This window comes from Carcharhinus amblyrhynchos, chromosome 31, assembly GCF_965287045.1.
Source record: "Carcharhinus amblyrhynchos chromosome 31, sCarAmb.v2.hapA, whole genome shotgun sequence".
NCBI lineage: Eukaryota > Metazoa > Chordata > Chondrichthyes > Carcharhiniformes > Carcharhinidae > Carcharhinus > Carcharhinus amblyrhynchos.
The window spans coordinates 19269339-19287145 of record NC_137354.1 but is presented as its reverse complement, the minus strand read 5'-3'; the positions used below and the strand labels follow the sequence as shown (position 1 = coordinate 19287145).

General features: G+C 44.8%; 1 protein-coding gene across 2 annotated transcripts in view; it reads left to right on the top strand.

The window, feature by feature from the left end:
- The window catches only part of adamts14 (ADAM metallopeptidase with thrombospondin type 1 motif, 14), a 172749-nt gene that overhangs the window by 111575 nt on the left and 43367 nt on the right, over nucleotides 1–17807 (top strand). For both annotated transcript variants that reach the window (XM_080215609.1, XM_080215611.1), the window contains 2 exons: nucleotides 6473–6629; nucleotides 15810–15915. In XM_080215609.1, coding sequence (XP_080071735.1) covers nucleotides 6473–6629; nucleotides 15810–15915 — 263 coding nt within the window. The remainder of the gene's footprint in view (nucleotides 1–6472; nucleotides 6630–15809; nucleotides 15916–17807) is intronic.

The following is a 17807-nucleotide window of genomic DNA, read 5'->3' as shown; positions in this document are numbered from 1 at the left end:
CTATTAATGTCTTAGGTAGGCTTACGTTAACACTGCAGTGAAGTTACTGTGAAAATCTCCCGAGTCACCACACTCTGGCACCTGTTCGGGTACACTGAGGGAGAATTTAGCATGGCCAGTGCACCTAACAGCACGTCTTTCAGATGTGGGAGGAAACCGGAGCACCCGGAGGAAACCCATACAGACATGGGGAGAATGCACCTCGATCATCTTGGCCTCAACTCCACTTTTCTGCCCATCCTCAGTAGCTGTTCAACTCATTACTAATTAAAAATCTGTCTCATATCCTCAAATTTATTCAATGTCCCGGCATCACCATAATTAGCACTGCTGCCTCACAGCATCAGGAACCCAGGTTCAATTCCTGCTTGGGTGACTGTCCGTGCGGAGTCTGCACATTCTCCCCGTGTCTGCGTGGATTTCCTCTGGGTGTTCTGGTTTCTTCCTACAGTCCGAAAGATGTGCTGGTTAGGTGCATTGGCCGTGCTAAATTCTCCCTCAGTGTAGCTGAATAGGTGCCAGAGTCTGGCGACAGGGGGATTTTCACAGTAACTTCATTGCAGTGTTAACGTAAGCCTACTTGTAACACTAGTCAATTCCACACACTCACCATGTTTTTAGACAAGTAATTTCTCTTCATTTCTATTTTAAATCTGATCCCCCTTAATCCTAAAACTATGACCTCTCATTCGAGATTGCCCTGCAAGAGGAAACATCCTCTCCCCGTCTGCTTTGTCAATCCCCTTTATCATCTTATATACCTCAATTCGACCTCTTGGCAATTTAATTAGGTCATAAAGTGGGAGACCCGTTTGTGCATTGCCCGCAGATAACTTTTGTCCATCAGAGCAGGAGGAAATCATGTTTTTTTGTTTGCCTGACACATACTTCTTACAAATCTATAGCACTTTTACACCTATAGATCACCCAGCTGCCAAAGCAGAAAAGAACAGCAAACAGTGGTTGCCATCTCGACAGCAAAAATGCCACTGTGTATGAGCTGCTGTGTGCAGATGTGACAAATGGTACTTGGTACAGTGCTAGAGGCAGACACAATTAATCTGTCAGAAACGGGGACAGTGCTCAGTCCCTTTCACACAACTGAGTGAAATAAACAAGTAGTGAAATGCTTTATTGATTCACGATATTTGGAGTGGTCTTGTTGTTTGTTCAGTTGGCTGAGTTGATTACTCATATGACACTAATCAATTTGCATTTATGAAATATTGGACCGTTCTTCTTTGGTTGTTAATTGGAAATTATTTGAACTGTATTAAAAAATTGCAATAAAAGTTAACCCTATCATAGTTCAGTGTGTAATCGCGTCTCCTGGTTCACAGGCATGCTGGATAGCTAATTGTTGTATTTGTTTGATGAAGGCTCAATCACCCACTGTTACATTGAACATCAGCTGTTAACCTCTGTCAGTCTGTGTGACACAGTAAAAAGTCTGACAACACCAGGTTTTAGTCCAACCGATTTATTTGATAATAGACTCACAAGCTTTCGGGTTAGTCCCTTCGTCAGGTGAATGGAGAGTTCTGGCCTCAGACAGAGCATATAAAGCACAGACAGTTTAGAGATTACTGATTAGAATGCGAATCCTTACACCTAACCTGCTGTTCAAGACCTGAAGTGGCTGACAATGTGAGTGGAAGGAGCACTGATCACAGGTTACAGAGATGTGTATTGTCTCCAGACAGTACAGTAAGTGAGGTTTTGCAAAACCAGGCAAGTCACGGGGGTTACAGATAGTGCGACATGAACCCAAGATCCCTGTTGAGACCGTCCTCATGTGTGCAGAACTTGGCTATCAGTCTCTGTTCAGCGACTCTGTGCTGTCGTGTGTCGTGAAGGCCGCCTTGGAGAATGCTTACCCGAAGGTCAGAGGCTGAATGCCCATGACCACTGAAGTGTTCGCCAACAGGAAGGGAACAGTCTTGCCTGGTGATTGTCGAGCGATGTTCATTCATCCGTTGTCATAGCGTCTGCATGGTCTCCCCAGTGTACCATCCGAAGCGTGGTACATTGGGGAGACCATGCAGATGCTACGACAACGGACCGAAGCATGGTACATTGGGGAGACCATGCAGACACTACGACAACGGACCGAAGCATGGTACATTGGGGAGACCATGCAGACGCTACGACAACGGACCGAAGCATGGTACATTGGGGAGACCATGCAGACGCTATGACAACGGATGAATGAACATCGCTCGACAATCACCAGGGAAAACTGTTCCCTTCCTGTTGGCGAACACTTCAGTGGTCACGGGCATTCAGCCTCTGACCTTCAGGTAAGCATTCTCCAAGGCAGCCTTCACGACACACGACAGCGCAGAGTCGCTGAACAGAGACTGATAGCCAAGTTCCGCACACATGAGGACAGCCTTAACAGGGATCTTGGGTTCATGTCGCACTATCTGTAACCCCCGTGACTTGCCTGGTTTTGCAAAACCTCACTTACTGTACTGTCTGGAGACAATACACATCTCTTTAACCTGTGATCAGTGCTCCTTCCACTCACATTGTCAGCCACTTCAGGTCTTGAACAGCAGGTTAGGTGTAAGGATTCGCATTCTAATCAGTAATCTCTAAACTGTCTGTGCTTTATATGCTCTGTCTGAGGCCAGAACTCTCCATTCACCTGACGAAGGGACTAACCCGAAAGCTTGTGAGTCTATTATCAAATAAATCGGTTGGACTAAAACCTGGTGTTGTCAGACTTTTTACTGTGTTTACGCCAGTGCAACGCCAGCATACCCACATCAGTCTGTGTGATAGTCAGCCCACTGGGTACGATAGTGGGGGGATGTGGGTGTGAACCCACACTCCATGGCATATATTAGTTTCTTCAAAAATTATCCAGATAAGGGAAAATTCCTTAAGGGCCAGAATCTTATGGTAGACTTAAATTAACACTGTAATGAAGTTACTGTGAAAATTCCCTAGTGGCCACACTCCAGCCCCTGTGTGGGTACACTGAGGGAGAATTGAGCACGGCCAATGCACTTAACCAGTATGTCTTTCAGACCGTAGGGAGGAAACTGGAGCACCCAGAGGAAACCCACACAGACATGGGGAGAACGCGTGGGGAACCTCACACAGGCAGGATTTTCCCATCCTGCTGAAGTAAATGGAGATTTGGCGCCAAATTCTCCTATCTCACAGCAGCGAGAGCGTGGTATGATCGGCCATTAAGGTCGTGCCCAAGAGTTCATAGAATCCCTACAGTGCAGAAAGAAGCCATGTGGCCCAACGAGCATGCACCGACCACAATCCCACCCAGGCCCTATCGCGATATCGCTACATATTTACCCATTAATCTCTCTAAACTACACATCTCAGGACTCTAAGGGGCAATTTTAGCATGGCCAATCAACCGAACGCACACTTTTTTGGAGTGTGGGAACAAGCTGGAGCACCTGGAGGAAATCCACACAGACACGAGGAGAATGTGCAAACTCCACACAGACAGTGACCCAAGCCGGGAATCGAACCCAGAGCCCTGGAGCTGTGAAGCAGCAGTGCTACCGTGCCGCCCCAAAGAAGTTTCATGTTTATAAGTTTGTTAGTACAAAAGCTGCCCTCCTCTTCTTTTTTCGAGAGAGAGAGAGACAGAGAGCTGACTGCTGGTGATTTAACCTGAGGATCAGCACACCTCAGGTGAGGGGTGAGGTTGGGAAGGTAGGGCCTCTGTGATGTGGTGTACCTGGATTTCCAGAGTACATTTGACAAGGTGCCGTACCAAAGGCTGCTGCATAAGATAAAGGTGCACGGTATTATGGGTAACGTATTAGCATGGATCGAGGATTGCTTAACTAACAGAAAGCAAAGAGTGGGGGTAAACGGGTGTTTTTCTGGTTGGCGATCAGTGTTTAGTGGTGTGCCTCAGGAATCAGTTTTGGGACCGCAATTGTTTACGATTTACATAGATGGTGTGGAGTTGGGGATCAAGTGTAGTTCTCAGATGACACTAAGGTAGGTGGCAGAGCAAAGTGTACAGAGGACGCTGAATGTCTGCAAAGGGATATTATTAGTTGAAGTGAGTGGGGGAGGGTCTAGCAGATGGAGTACAATGTTGACAAATGTGAGGTCATCCATTTTGGTAGGAATTGAGGATTTGGTAGGATTGAGGCAAAATGGGCTATTATTTAAATGATAAGAAATTGCAGCATGCTGGTGTGCAGAGGGTCCTGGGTACCCTTGCGCAAGAACCACAAGTTTGCAAGTGCAGCAGGTAATTAAGAAAGCCAGTGGAATTTTGTCCTTCATTGCTAGGGGGATGGAGTTTAAAAATAGCGAGATTATGCTGCAGCTGTATAAGGTGCTGGTGAGGCCACACCTGGAGTACTGTGTACAGTTTTGGTCTCCTTACTTGAGAAAGGATAAACTGGCACTGGAGGGGGTGCAGAGGAGATTCACTAGGTTGATTCTGGAGTTGAGAGGGTTGGCTTATGAGGAGAGACTGAATAGACTGGGGCTATACTGATTGGAATTCAAAAGAATGAGGAGAGATCTTATAGAAACATATAAGATTATGAAGGGAACAGGTAAGATAGAAATAGGGAAGTTGTTTCCACTGGCAGGTAAAACCAGAACTAGAGGGCATGACCTCAAAATAAGGGGGAGTAGATTTAGGCCTGAGTTGAGGAGGAACTTCTTCACCCAAAGGGTTGTGAATCTGTGGAATTCCCTCCCCAGTGAAGCAGTTGAGGCTACCTCATTGAATGTTTTTAAGGCAAAAATAGATAAATTTTTAAGCAGTAAAGGAATTAAGGGTTATGGTGAGCAGGCATGTAAGTGGAGCTGAGTCCACAAAAAGATCAGCCATAATCATATTGAATGACTGAGCAGGCTCGAGGGGCCAGATGACCTATTCCTGCTCCTCGTTCTTACATTCTAACCGCAGCCAGTGTGGAACTGAACCCAGGCTGTTGGCGTTGCTCTGCAGCACGAACCAGCCATTCAGCTAACTCAGAATTAAAGTCAGCAAGTAGTTCGTAGAATCATAGAAACCCTACAGTACAGAAAGAGGCCATTCGGCCCATCGAGTCTGCACCAACCACAATCCCACCCAGGCCCTATCCCCATATCCCTACATATTTTATCTGCTAATCCCTCTAACCTATGCATCTCAGGACACTAAGGGGCAATTTTAGCATGGCCAATCAACCTAACCCGTACATCTTTGGACTGTGGGAGAAAACCGGAGGAACCCACGCAGACACAGAGAGAATGTGCAGACGCCACACAGACAGTGACCCAAGTGGGAATCGAACCCAGGTCCCTGGGGCTGTGAAGCAGCAATGCTAACCACTGTGTTACTGTGCCGCGCATTAATTCATATAAAAGAGGAAAGGTTCTGCAGAATACTCAGATGGCTTTGCTTCTAACTGTGGAACATTCTCACTATTTGAACATGGATTATTATTTCCCTTACTGTGACAAATCAGTGGCACTAACAGTTTAAAGAATATTAGAAATAAAATTGCAGATAATGAACTAAATGGGGTGTCAACGATTTTGACTACTGAAGTGCATTTTGTGATTCAGCGCTAAGCCAAATAGACGAGAGTGTTTTAGGCAAGTACTGACTTGCTGGTCACCAGAAGGCCAGCATTTGGAGTTGCTGCACTTGGCCTCAATAGCTCTGGCCAGGATTTCATAGAAACCTTACAGAGCAGAAGGATGCCATTCAGCCTATTGAGTTTGCACCGGCTCTCCAAAAGAGCATCTTACCCACTCCCTCCTTGGAACCCCACCATGGCCAATTTACTTAACCTACACTTATTTGAAAATAAGTTGCAATTTAGCATGGTCAATCCCCCTAACCTATTCATCTTTGGACTCTAAGGGGCAATTTACCATGGCCACCCCACCTAACCTGCACATCTTTGGACACTCGGGCAATTTAGCATAGTCAATCCCTGTAACCCACACATCTTTGACAATAACGGGTAATTTAGCGTAATCAATTCACCTAATCTGCACATCTTTGGGCACTAAGGGACAATTTAGCATGGCCAATCTGCCCAATCCACACATCTTTGGACTGTGGGAGGAAACCGGAGCACCCGGAGTAAACCCACACAGACACAAGGAGAGCATGCAAACTCCACACAGTCACCCAAGGCCGGAATTGAACCTGGGACTCTGGTGCTCTGAGGCTGCATTGCTAACCATTGTGCCGCCATGCCTCCCCCCCAATTCACTCCTCATTGTTATCCAAAATCCCAAGTGAATAAACATATGGAGCTTGGCAGTTAAGCAGGATAGCCAGAGGAAATGTCCCCTGGAAAATGCCAGTTTAAAGAGAAAATTGCAGTGACAGTTTTACAATGAGAATTAAATACAATTCTCCTAACGAGCAGACTCATGGAAAAAAAAAACAGAATTTTGTTTGGAGCAATGTGGAGCTAGCTATCTTATTTAAAAAGTTGTTGGCCAAACTTTCTTCGTTTTACAGTCTATCACCTTAATAGAGCGTGGGAATCCGTCTCGAAGTTTAGAACAAGTTTGCCGCTGGGCTCACACTCAACAGCGCTCCGACCCTGGGCACACAGAGCACCATGATCATGCCATATTCCTTACCAGGCAAGATTTTGGTCCTGCAGGTATGCAAGGTACTGTATTGTTCTCGATCAGGTATGTGCAGTACTGCAGTGTGTGCAGTCTGACCTCAAAATCTGTAAAGGTAACCTCTTGAGAATACACTTGTAGAATTCAAATTTAATACAAATAAAAGCCTGTATATGCCAAATGTCAATGACATTTAAAAAAAACTAACATGAAGAGATATATCTTTATGTGCTATTTTTTGAACTGCCCAGTTTTGAAGCTTACAGATTCCGTATTTTCTCATTCCTAAGTACTCCTTTGTTTGGTACAGCATGTTTCAACGTCCCTTCCATTCCCAGTCTGGTGTTTTTACCCTTTTATATACGTATATTACTGTACTTAAAGTTTCCAAGTGGCATTCTCCCTGAATAAATTACAGCTGTCAGAAATACCCGAGCTTTGCTTGTTAGCAGCGAGGTTGTTGCCTGCACAATGTCTATGTCTGTCTCGCTCTCCCCCTGGCAGTTATTTTGTGCAACAGATTGCAGACTTGGTTGCGTTCCCATTCAGTTCAGCGTTTCGTTTCTCATGTTTTATCTCGTCAACTCTGAATGAATATGGTGGCTCCTGATATTTTATTGGATTAGAAAATTGACACATGATTGTCCAAAGCCGGAACCTTTAATGTAACAAACCATTGTATTCAACCAGTGAACATAGGAATTAGGAGCAGAAGTAGGCAAATTCAGCCCTTCACGCCTGATCCACCATTCAAGCAGATCATGGCTGTTCTCCCCTTGATCTCAAATCCACCCCCCAATCTGTTGCCCGAATCCCCTTATCCCTTTTTTTAATCAGACATATATCTATCTCCTTCTTGAAACCGTTCAACGATTCAGACTCCCCCCGCGCTTTGGGGCAGTGAGTTCCACAAATTCACCACCCTTTCCAAGAAATAGTTCCTCCTCAGCTCAGTTTTAAATCTACCGCCTCTCAACCTATATCTGCGCCCTCTTGTTCTAGACTGCCTCACAAGGGGAAACATTTGGTCCACATTTACTTTATCAATCCCTTTTAAAATTTTATATACCTTGATCAGATCCCCTCTCATCCTTCGAAGCTCCAGCAAGAGAAAGCCCAAACCCTCGTACGTCAACCTCTTCATCCCCAGAATCAAGTGGTGGCAATGAAAGACATTTAAAGTTGTGCATTTTATTCTTGTTTATCATTGCTTTTAGTTTCCAATTTCTTTGCTTACATTGTTCATATGTTACTGCTGAACAGCCTATTATTTATGTTGTAACCTAAAGTAGTGCTTGCAAATTGTATAGCGCTGCATGTAATTAAGAGCTATTGTACCATTTTTCTATAACTGTTTGAATATAATTTTTTTTATTCCAGCTTATGATTGTTAGACAGGATTGACAGGATATGGTGAAATATTCTGATCTTCTGTCTATGGAATGAATAAATCCATTGAAGCAGCAATCAGAATCATTTATCAGAGTGCGAGTTAGTGAGGGACAAAGTTAAAATTAAACTTTTTTCATTAGTCACTAGAAGGCTTACATTAACACTGCAATGAAGTTACTGTGAAAATCCCCAAGTCACCACGCTCCAGCACCTGATCAGGTACATAGAGGGAGAATTTAGCAGGGCCAATGCACCTAACCAGCACGTCTTTCGAACTGTGGGAGGAAACCGGAGCGCCTGGAAACCCACACAGACACAGGGAGAATGTACAGACTCAGCTCAGACAGTTACCCAAGCCGGAAATCGAACCTGTGTTCCTGGTACTGTGAGGGAACAGTGCTAGCCACTGTGCTGCCTTGGTACTATATTCAATACAAATAGATGAAATTAAGATTTGCTTTGAGCAGTGGCTTTATTCATCTTTACTAACAATCCTCCCCGTGTGCCTAATTTCCTGAAAAGTTAGATTTGCATGAGCTGCATAAAATTAAATAAACTGAGATGCATATCTTAATCAAACACTTTCTCGCCTTCACTGTGCATAGCTGGATGACTGCACACTACTTGATCGAGGAATGTCTGTAAAATGTCATGTGTAGCTTCTTGTTCTCATGTTAAAGATCTGTGCCATACTCCTATGTATCTCAGTCTTGCTGCCACATAGGTTATGCCTTTGCTGACACGCATTATCTTGGCGAGGGGGTATATCTGCAATACAGTGTCTGAATTAGGTCAGTCAGATGAAGAGTTTTTCTGCAGGGATTGTGGTGACTGTCGTGGGGTCTGCTTGAATTTTGCTGCTGGTTTGCATTACTTTCAACTTTCAGTAAAGTAGTGGGGAGGAAATGATCCTTCAGATTATGTACCTCTCCTTGTACATGACATATTTATCCTGGGGTAGAAAGTATGAATCACACTGCTGTGATTTTCAAAATGGATTTAAATAATTTTGGAACCCTGTTGAAAATTAGCAAAGTCCATACACCTCCCATCAAGTCTGCACTGACTCTCCGAAAGAGCATCTTACCGAGGCCCAAACATTACCCCAAAGCCCCTGCACATTTACCATGGTTAATCCACCTAAATGACACATTTTTGAATGGGGCAATTTAGCATGGCCAATCTGCCTAACCTGCATATCTTTGGACAATAAGGGGCAATTTAGCATGGCCAACCCACCTAATCTGCACATCTTTGGACAATAAGGGGCAATTTAGTATGGTCAATCCACCTAACCTGTACATCTTTGGACACTAAGGGGCAACTTAGCATGGCCAATCCACCTAACCTGCACATCTTGGGAGTGTGGGAGGAAATAGGAGCATCCGGAGGAAACCCATGCAGAAACGGGGAGAACATGCAGACTCCACACAGACAGCGACCCAAGCTGGTAATCGAATGCAGGTTCCTGGTGCTATAAGGCAGCAGTGCCACCATGCTGCCCTGAATATTTATACGCAACTTAAAAATGTACCTGAAATATGTCTCAATTTTACTATTGATACAGATAGAATGGGGATGAAGGATCATCCAGATTCAGAATGTTGACTCTATTCTCTCTCCACAGATGCTGCCAGACTTGCTGTGATTTTCTGGCATTTTCTGCTTTCGTTTAGGATGAGACCTACTAATGTTACTTATTTATCAATACCATCTTAATTCTGACTGAGGCTGTTAACATTACTAATGCAGGTCAAAGCTCCATTGGATGGGCCCCAAAAGTGGATACAGGGATTGTGATAGATGATTAAACAATGCTTGTTCAGTGAATGTGGGCAGCACATCAACTTATTTGAATAATTGCTGTGTACAGCCAGCACTAACTGCTGTTCATTGGCTGTGTGCATTAGCATGAGGACGCAGCTTTGTAATTTGCTGCTGTTAAACCTAACCAGCACGTGTTAACTGAGAAGTACATTGTGTCCGGAGCCGGAGCTGGCAGCTTGTCCAGGAAATGCAACTGACCTGGGAAATGGGATATGGGAGAGCGCGGGTTCCAAGTCTTTCATGCACTGCACAGGAGGCCTGGGTGGTAGAGTTGGATTGTGATATCCCGTACCCAGGGGGGCCAGGAGGCATTCCGGACGCATGCTCAGAGTTTTATTGAATTTGTATTTCATCATCTGCTGTAATAGGATTCAAACCCAGGTCTCTAAAGCATTACCCTGGGTCTCTGGATTACTAGTCCAGCGCCGATACCACAACATCTTCCCCTACCCTTAGACACATGCTCAGAAGGAAGGATTAATGCCAGTTGTCAATCTCTAGATACAAGGCCACAAGAAGTTCAATGACCTCACACAGCTGATCAAGGTTGGTGAATGCATCTTCAGATGCCAGATCAGTGAATGTGGGCAGCACATCAACTTATTTGAATAATTGCTGAATAATTGCCCCTCCAGTCCCTTTTAAATCTTTCCCCTCTTACCATAAACCTACGCCCTCTAGTTTTGGACTCCCCTAACTCTGGGGAAAAGACTTTGGGCTTTTCACCTTATCTCACATTGCCCCTCATGATGTTATAAACCTTTATGAGGTCACACACTCACATGAAGTCTTGCACACACATCTAACAACTTTGAACATACTGCCAACTGTGCACTTAAAACAGCTACATCAGGAGATTACTTGCACAATACCTGCTAGCATGCTTCCCTCCCTTTTACAGGGCAACGTGGCACACAGCCAGAAGCGGAGGATGGAACCACAGAGGGATAGGCACACTTCCAGGTCCTAACCATCATGGAAGAGATGGTACTGACAATTGTTATGACATCCGTTGCTAAGGTCACAGCCAGCACTAAAAACCATTGAAGATGATGATACCCTCAGGCCCAGCCAACCTTCTGTCCCCTCACTTCTCCCTCGTTTGCTACACAATGTTTAAGCATGCACCTTTCTGCTTCCCACACCACAGCCTTACCCTAGTACCATTTTCATTTTGGATAACCCAAGAGGCACAACCTGACCAGGCAGTGGAGGGACACCTAGAAGACAGTGGAGATGCTGAAGAGCCAGAACCATCACTCAATTATACATTCCCAGCCACCAGCGCAAAAATTGAAACTGCGCCTATTTCAGGAGATTGAGTCGAGTTGTCTGCATTGTTGAGTAGTCTGCCAGAGTAGGGTCAATGGACACTGGTGCCAGCTCATTGAAGGATGAGATTGCACACGCGTTCTGCTACAACCATGAGAACTTTGTTGGACCTGCTTACAGAAGAAGATCGATGGGTGTGTGCAATAAAATCCTTGGTGCTTGGAGAAGTCAGCCAGAACGCTTGTGATTGATGTCAGGAAACACAAAGGAGCCCAGAACCAATTTGGCACTGGGCTTAGCTCAGTGTTTGGAGCACATCCGTTCCACCAGGGAAAGGCGGCCAATTCCATTGGCACACATTTGGATCTGACCATAATGCAGGTTCTTGTTGGCTGATGATGCAACTTCCATTGCAGCACAGATAGTAACCACCCTCTAAATGCACCAGTGAAAGCTCCAGCTGCTCTCATCGCGGATTACAATGTCCAAAGAGATTTTTAAGTCCAACAACCTGTCCTCCCACAGGTTACTTGGAGGCATAAGAACATAAGAAACAGGAGCAGGAGTAGGCCATCTAGCCCTTCGAGCCTGCCCTGCCATTCAATAAGATCATGGCTGATCTGAAGTGGATCAGTTCCACTTTCCCGCTCTCTCCCCATAACCCTGGTTAATCTGCTGTCCTCTCTCAGAAGTCATGACACACTTTCCCAACCTCTCCCTCTCCCCACAGTGCCCAAGCAGTCAATCATTCCACGCCCCCGCCCCCATCCCCTGTCATCCCCCTTTGGTTCGCCGTGATGGCACAAGTGCAATTAGCACAGCAGAATGAAGGCCTCATGACTGGTGCCAAGAGGCTGGTATTGACCAGAATTATTTGCGGCCTGTGGTCACACGCACCAGCTGGACATTGAGGGAATCCCTTCTGGTCCCAGTAGAGGGTAAAGTCAACATGGGGGTGCCTGCAAGTCTACATGCTTGGGAGAAGCCTGCAATTCTAACAAAGCCACGTACTTGCTCCACCTACTTGCTCCATGTACTTGGGTTATTTTTAAATGAAAGGAATCAATTCCTGTCACAATTAGATTTAATGCTTTAGAACCTTGAGTCTGGTATGACAACATTATGAAACCTAGTGCTCAGCTGTAGGATATTTATAGAGTCATAGAGGTTTACAGCATGGAAACAGGCTTTTCGGCCCAACTTGTCCATGCCCCCCCTTTAGGTAGTCTCTGGCAAGAAGAAATGAAGTGTAGTTAGTTCACATTGAGTACAGAACTACCTTCACTGACTTCCAAACAGCGGACCGAAGTGTTGCAAATATCTCCAGCCTGGAAGGAATCAGGCTTATTAGAGTTCAACACCACCTTCAAAGTCTCTGACGATACAGCCCTGCCCTGCTCCAAGGTTGCAGTTGTGTCCACTTTCTTGCCTCTCATCTGAATGCTATACCTCACACCATACAAACCTGTTCCCTTGTTTGAAGACAGATTATTTAAACAGTATCATAATTTCAGTAACTGTACTTCATGCTGAAATTTCATTATCAGGTTTTTAACTCATTTCAAAATCTGAATCTGGTTTCTGATTTCCACCGAACCTGCACATGTTGGGACACTCGGGGAGTTTAATGTGGCCAATCCACCTAACCCACAAATCTGACAGGAAGCACATCCTGGATAATTTTTCACGAGGTGAAAGAGGAATCTTTTGCACCGTTAATCATTTGCATCACTTCAGTAACATTTCTTTCAATATCAGAAAAATTTATCAATACCATAAAACATAGAATCCCTACGAGCAGAAGAGGTCGTTCAGCCCATCGCATCTGCACCCACTCTCTGAGAGAATACCTTAACCAGGCCCTCTCCCCCACCATATCCATGTAACCCCACAGGTTAACAATTGAAATAACCTACATATTTTTGAACAGTAAGGGACAACTTAGCAATCGATCTAACCCTAGCTATGACTGCAACACTACATTCTGCACCCTCTCCTTTCCTCTGCAATAAGAACATAAGAAATAGCAGCAGGAGTAGGCCATCTAACCCTTCAAGCCTGCCCCGCCATTCAATAAGATCATGGCTGATCTGAAGTGGATCAGTTCCACTTTCCCGCTCTCTCCCCATAACCCTTAATTCCCTTGTCTGTCAAAAACCTATCTACCCGTTACTTAAATATATTTAGCAAGGTAGCCTCCACCACTTCAACAGGCAGAGAATTCCAGAGATTCACCACCCTTTGAGTGAAGAAGTTCCTCCTCAGCTCTGATCTGAAGTGTCCCCCCCTTATCTTGAGGCTGTGTCCTCTAGTCCTGCTATCCTTTCTAAGTGGGAAGAATCTCTCTACCTCTACCCTATCCATCCCCTTCATTATCTTATATGTCCTCTATGAATGGTATGGTTTGTCTTTATAGCGCGCAAGAAACAATACTTTTCACTGTATACCAATACATGTGACAATAAATCAAATCTGAGGATAAGACCATATGAAATAGGAGCAGGAGTAGGCCATTCAGCCCCTCGAACCTGCCCCGCTATTCAATAAGATCATGGCTGATCTGATAGTGGTTCAGTTCCACTTACCCGCCTGTTCCCCATAACCCATAATTCCCTTATTGATCAGAAATCTATCTACCTGTGACTTAAACATGTTTAACAAGGTAGCTTCCACTGCTTCAATGGGCGGAGAATTCCAAAGATTCACTACCCTCTGAGAGAAGAAGTTCCTCTTCAACTCTGTTCTTCTGAAGAAGTTCCTCCTCAACTCTGTTCTAGGAATATGGGGATATGGAGTAAACCTTCTACATAGAGATGAAAAGAAATTTCTTCACCCACGGAGTGGTCAGCCTGTGGAATTCACTACCACAGAAAGCAGTTGAGGCCAAAGCATTGTATGTTTTAATGAAGCAGTTAGATATAGCACTTGGGGCGAAGGGGATCAAAGGAAATTGGGCGGGGGGGAGGTGAGATCAGCTATTGAGTTGGATGATCAACCATGATCATAATGAATGGTGGAGCAGGCTCGAAGGACTGAATGGCTTCCTGCTGCTCCTATTCTCATATGGTTCTGTGTATCCTAGTCATTTAAATCTCATGACAATCTAAAATTTGAAGAAGCAGTATGACACTGTAAAAGCTTAAATATTGAGAGACATTTAGCTCTGGGTCTGAATTAAGAAAGAAAATAGCAAGTCAATATCTCCATTACAAGTACAGAGAGGAATTCAATGGAAGTGCATTAAGCACTTGTATGATAAGGTCACTCATCAATGCCATGGCTTCCTTTCCATTTGATACTGATGCAATCAGTGTAGGCACAGAGATGGGTTATTTTTAAATGAAAGGAATCAATTCCTGTTACAATTAGATTTAATGCTTTAGAACCTTGAGTCTGATATGACAACGTTATGAAAACCAGTGCTCAGCTGTAGGATATTTATAAAGTCATAGAGGTTTACAGCATGGAAACAGACCCTTCGGCCCAACTTGTCCATGCCCCCCTTTTTTTAAACCTGCAAACTAATCCCAATTGCCCACATTTGGCCCATATCCCTCTTTACCCATTGTACCCATGTAAATGTCTGAAATGCTTTTTAAAAGACAAAATTGAACTGACCTCTGCTACTACCTCTGGCCCTCTAGTTTTCCTTTGGGAAAAGATGTTGACTGTCTCGCTGATCTGTGCCCCTCATTATTTTACAGACCTCTATAAGATCACCCCTCAGCCTCCTAAGCTCCAGAGAAAAAAATCCCAGCCTATCCAGCCTCTCCTTATAACTCAAACCATCAAGTTCTGGTAGCATCCTCGTAAATCTTTTCTGCACTCTTATTTAACCTCGACACATGTCTTATCCCTGCAAAACAAAAGTTATTCGCACATTTTGTCAAATTATTTTTCAAGTAAGCCAACTATGGCAAAGAAGAACTTAAGAATAGAAAACATTGAGAAATGTTCAGCAGGTCATTTTTCACTAACTGCTGAGGGTGGGTTTGAACCTAGGCCATAGAATCCCTGCAGTACAGAAGGAGGCCATTTGGTCCATCAAGCCTGCACTGACAACAATCCCACCCAAGCCATACCTCTGTAACCCCACGTATTTACCTTGCTAATCCCTCTGACATTAAGGGACAATTTAGCATGACCAATCTACCTAGCCTGCAGATCTTTGGACTGTGGGAGTAAACCAGAACACCCAGAGGAAACCCACGCAGGCACTGGGAGAACGTGCAATCTCCGCACAGAAAGTTACCCAAAGCTGGAATTGAACCCGGGCCCCTGGCACTGTGAGGCAGCAGTGCTCACCACTGAGCATTACCCTGGGTCCATGGATTACTAGTCCAGCGACACTGCCATTGCACCATTACCTTCCCTTAATTCCGCTTCTGCCTCCACAAATGCTGCCTGACCTGTTGAATGTACCCCACGCTTTTTGTTTTATAGTTCAGATTCCTGACACCTGCAGTGTTCTGTTTTCCGCCTTGTGGCAAAGGAGACATTTTATATTGATGCTTTTAGCTTACGGTTTGAGCCTTCCAAAGGATTTACACAGCTGTGAGATTGATAAGCCAACGATCTGCCACTGTGTGTGTGTGTGTGTGTGTGTGTGTGTGTGTGTGTGTGTGTGTGTGTGTGTGTGTGTGTGTGTGTGTGTGTGTGTGTGTGTGAGAGAGAGAAATGGATTTGTGCAGTTTCAGTGTTTTCACGAGTTCTCTGGTCTGTATTGTGCTTAGGTTATGCTCCAGTGACAGGCATGTGCCATCCACTCCGAAGCTGTACGCTCAACCATGAAGATGGATTCTCCTCTGCGTTTGTTGTCGCCCACGAAACTGGTCATGTGTAAGTGTGCGCTGCACAAATACCACCAAACTAGACACCGAGAGGGGCAAACAGGCAGCCCTGACAATGTTGGTCAATAAATTGAGCAGAGTTTGAGGGGGAGAGTCAGCGCCGGCACAAGTGAAAGAGAGATGAAGTCATATTTGATTGACAATTTGAAACTGGCTTAGCACAATTGTGTTATTCTGCCGTGAGTAGGTTATGGAATTAAATAATGTGCTATCACTCCCAGCCACGTCAGGGATTAAATCATGTCTAATACGATTGGAATTCTTCTCCTGAGGAGAAATGTTTACATATAGGCGCATGTCAGGCGCCTTTCTCTGGCCTGTTCATTCAGGCAGTTTGGGCGTTCTGAAGTGACTTCTTATTTTGGCTCCAATCACAGTTTAGCCAGCTTCCTCTTGCTCTTCTCTGCACTAATAATGCTGTTGATCAAATTAGCAGGAGATTTGGGGCGGCAGTACTTACAGTAGAAACATAGAAAATAGGGGCAGGAGGAGGCCATTTGGCCCTTCGAGCCAGCTCCGACATTCGCTATGATCATGGCTGATCATTAAATTTAAGTTTGAAGTTTATTTATTATTGTCACATGTAGGCTTACATTAACACTGTAATGAAGTTACTGTGAAAATCCCCTACACTGCCCTGCCTGTTCAGGTACACTGACGGAGAATTCAGCATGGCCAATGCACCTAATCAGTACATTTATCAGATTGTGGGAGGAAACCGGAGCACCCGGAGGAAACCCACGCAGACACGGGGAGAATGTGTAGACTCTGCGCAGACAGTGACCCAAGCAGGAATTGAACCCGGGTCCTTGACGCTGTGCGGTAGCAGTGCTAGTACTAATATCCTGATCCTGCCTCCTCCCTGCCCCCTCTCCTCCAACTACATATCCCTTGATCCCTTTAGCCCCAAAATCCCCTAATTTATTCTGGAAATCACACCATGTTATGGTCACATTGGCAAGTAGGAAGCCAGGCCACTCTTGGTAATCCTAAGTTTCACTGTGACAAAAATCAACCTTGCATAAGCATAACTGTGAATTAATTTTCATTGTTAGCTTTGTCCCTTTCATCGCTTCCTTGTTCCTCCTGACGATAAAAAGTTGAAAACCTGAAGTATTAAATCAGTAGATTGTGCTTGACCTGTTAAACATTTCCATTATCTTCTGCTTGTTCTTTCTTTTGATGTGAGGGAAAGAAACGTACCAGGCTTTCATTTTGCTCAGATTCACCATTATGCCGTTTCATCCCTTAGTGAGTTTTGCTACTGAGTCATAGAATCATAAGAATTTCTGTAGTGCAGAAGGAGGCCATTCAGCCCATTGAGCCTGCACTGGCAACAATCATACTCAGGCCCTATCTTCTGTAATTACCCTGCTCGCCTCCCAGACTCTAAGGGACAGTTTAGCATGGCCAATGCACCTAATCAGCACATCTTTGGACTGTGGGAGGAAACCGGAGCACCCAGAGGAAACCCATGCAGACACGGGGAGAAGGTGCAGACACGGGGAGAAGGTGCAGACTCCGCACAGTGACCCGAGACTGGGAATCGAACCTGGGTCCCTGGCACTGTGAGGCAGCAGTGCTAACCATTGTGCCACCATGCCGCTCCATTCTCATAGTGCAAAAACTTGTGTTTGTTCACAGCCTGCTCTTTGTTGGATTTTGTTCTGAATCGAGCCACAAGGAACATCTAGGATACCTAACCTGAGAACAATATTTGCACGATATCGTTCTTTGATTTTGTTTCAATCCAGTCAAACAAAATGTCAGTGCAGCATGACGGCCTCAGTGCTGGAGTTCACCAATGTGCAAGGTTGGAAATTACGGAGAGTACTGTTCTCATATGCATGCTTAAAGCACTCAGACCAAATTCCTCTGAAC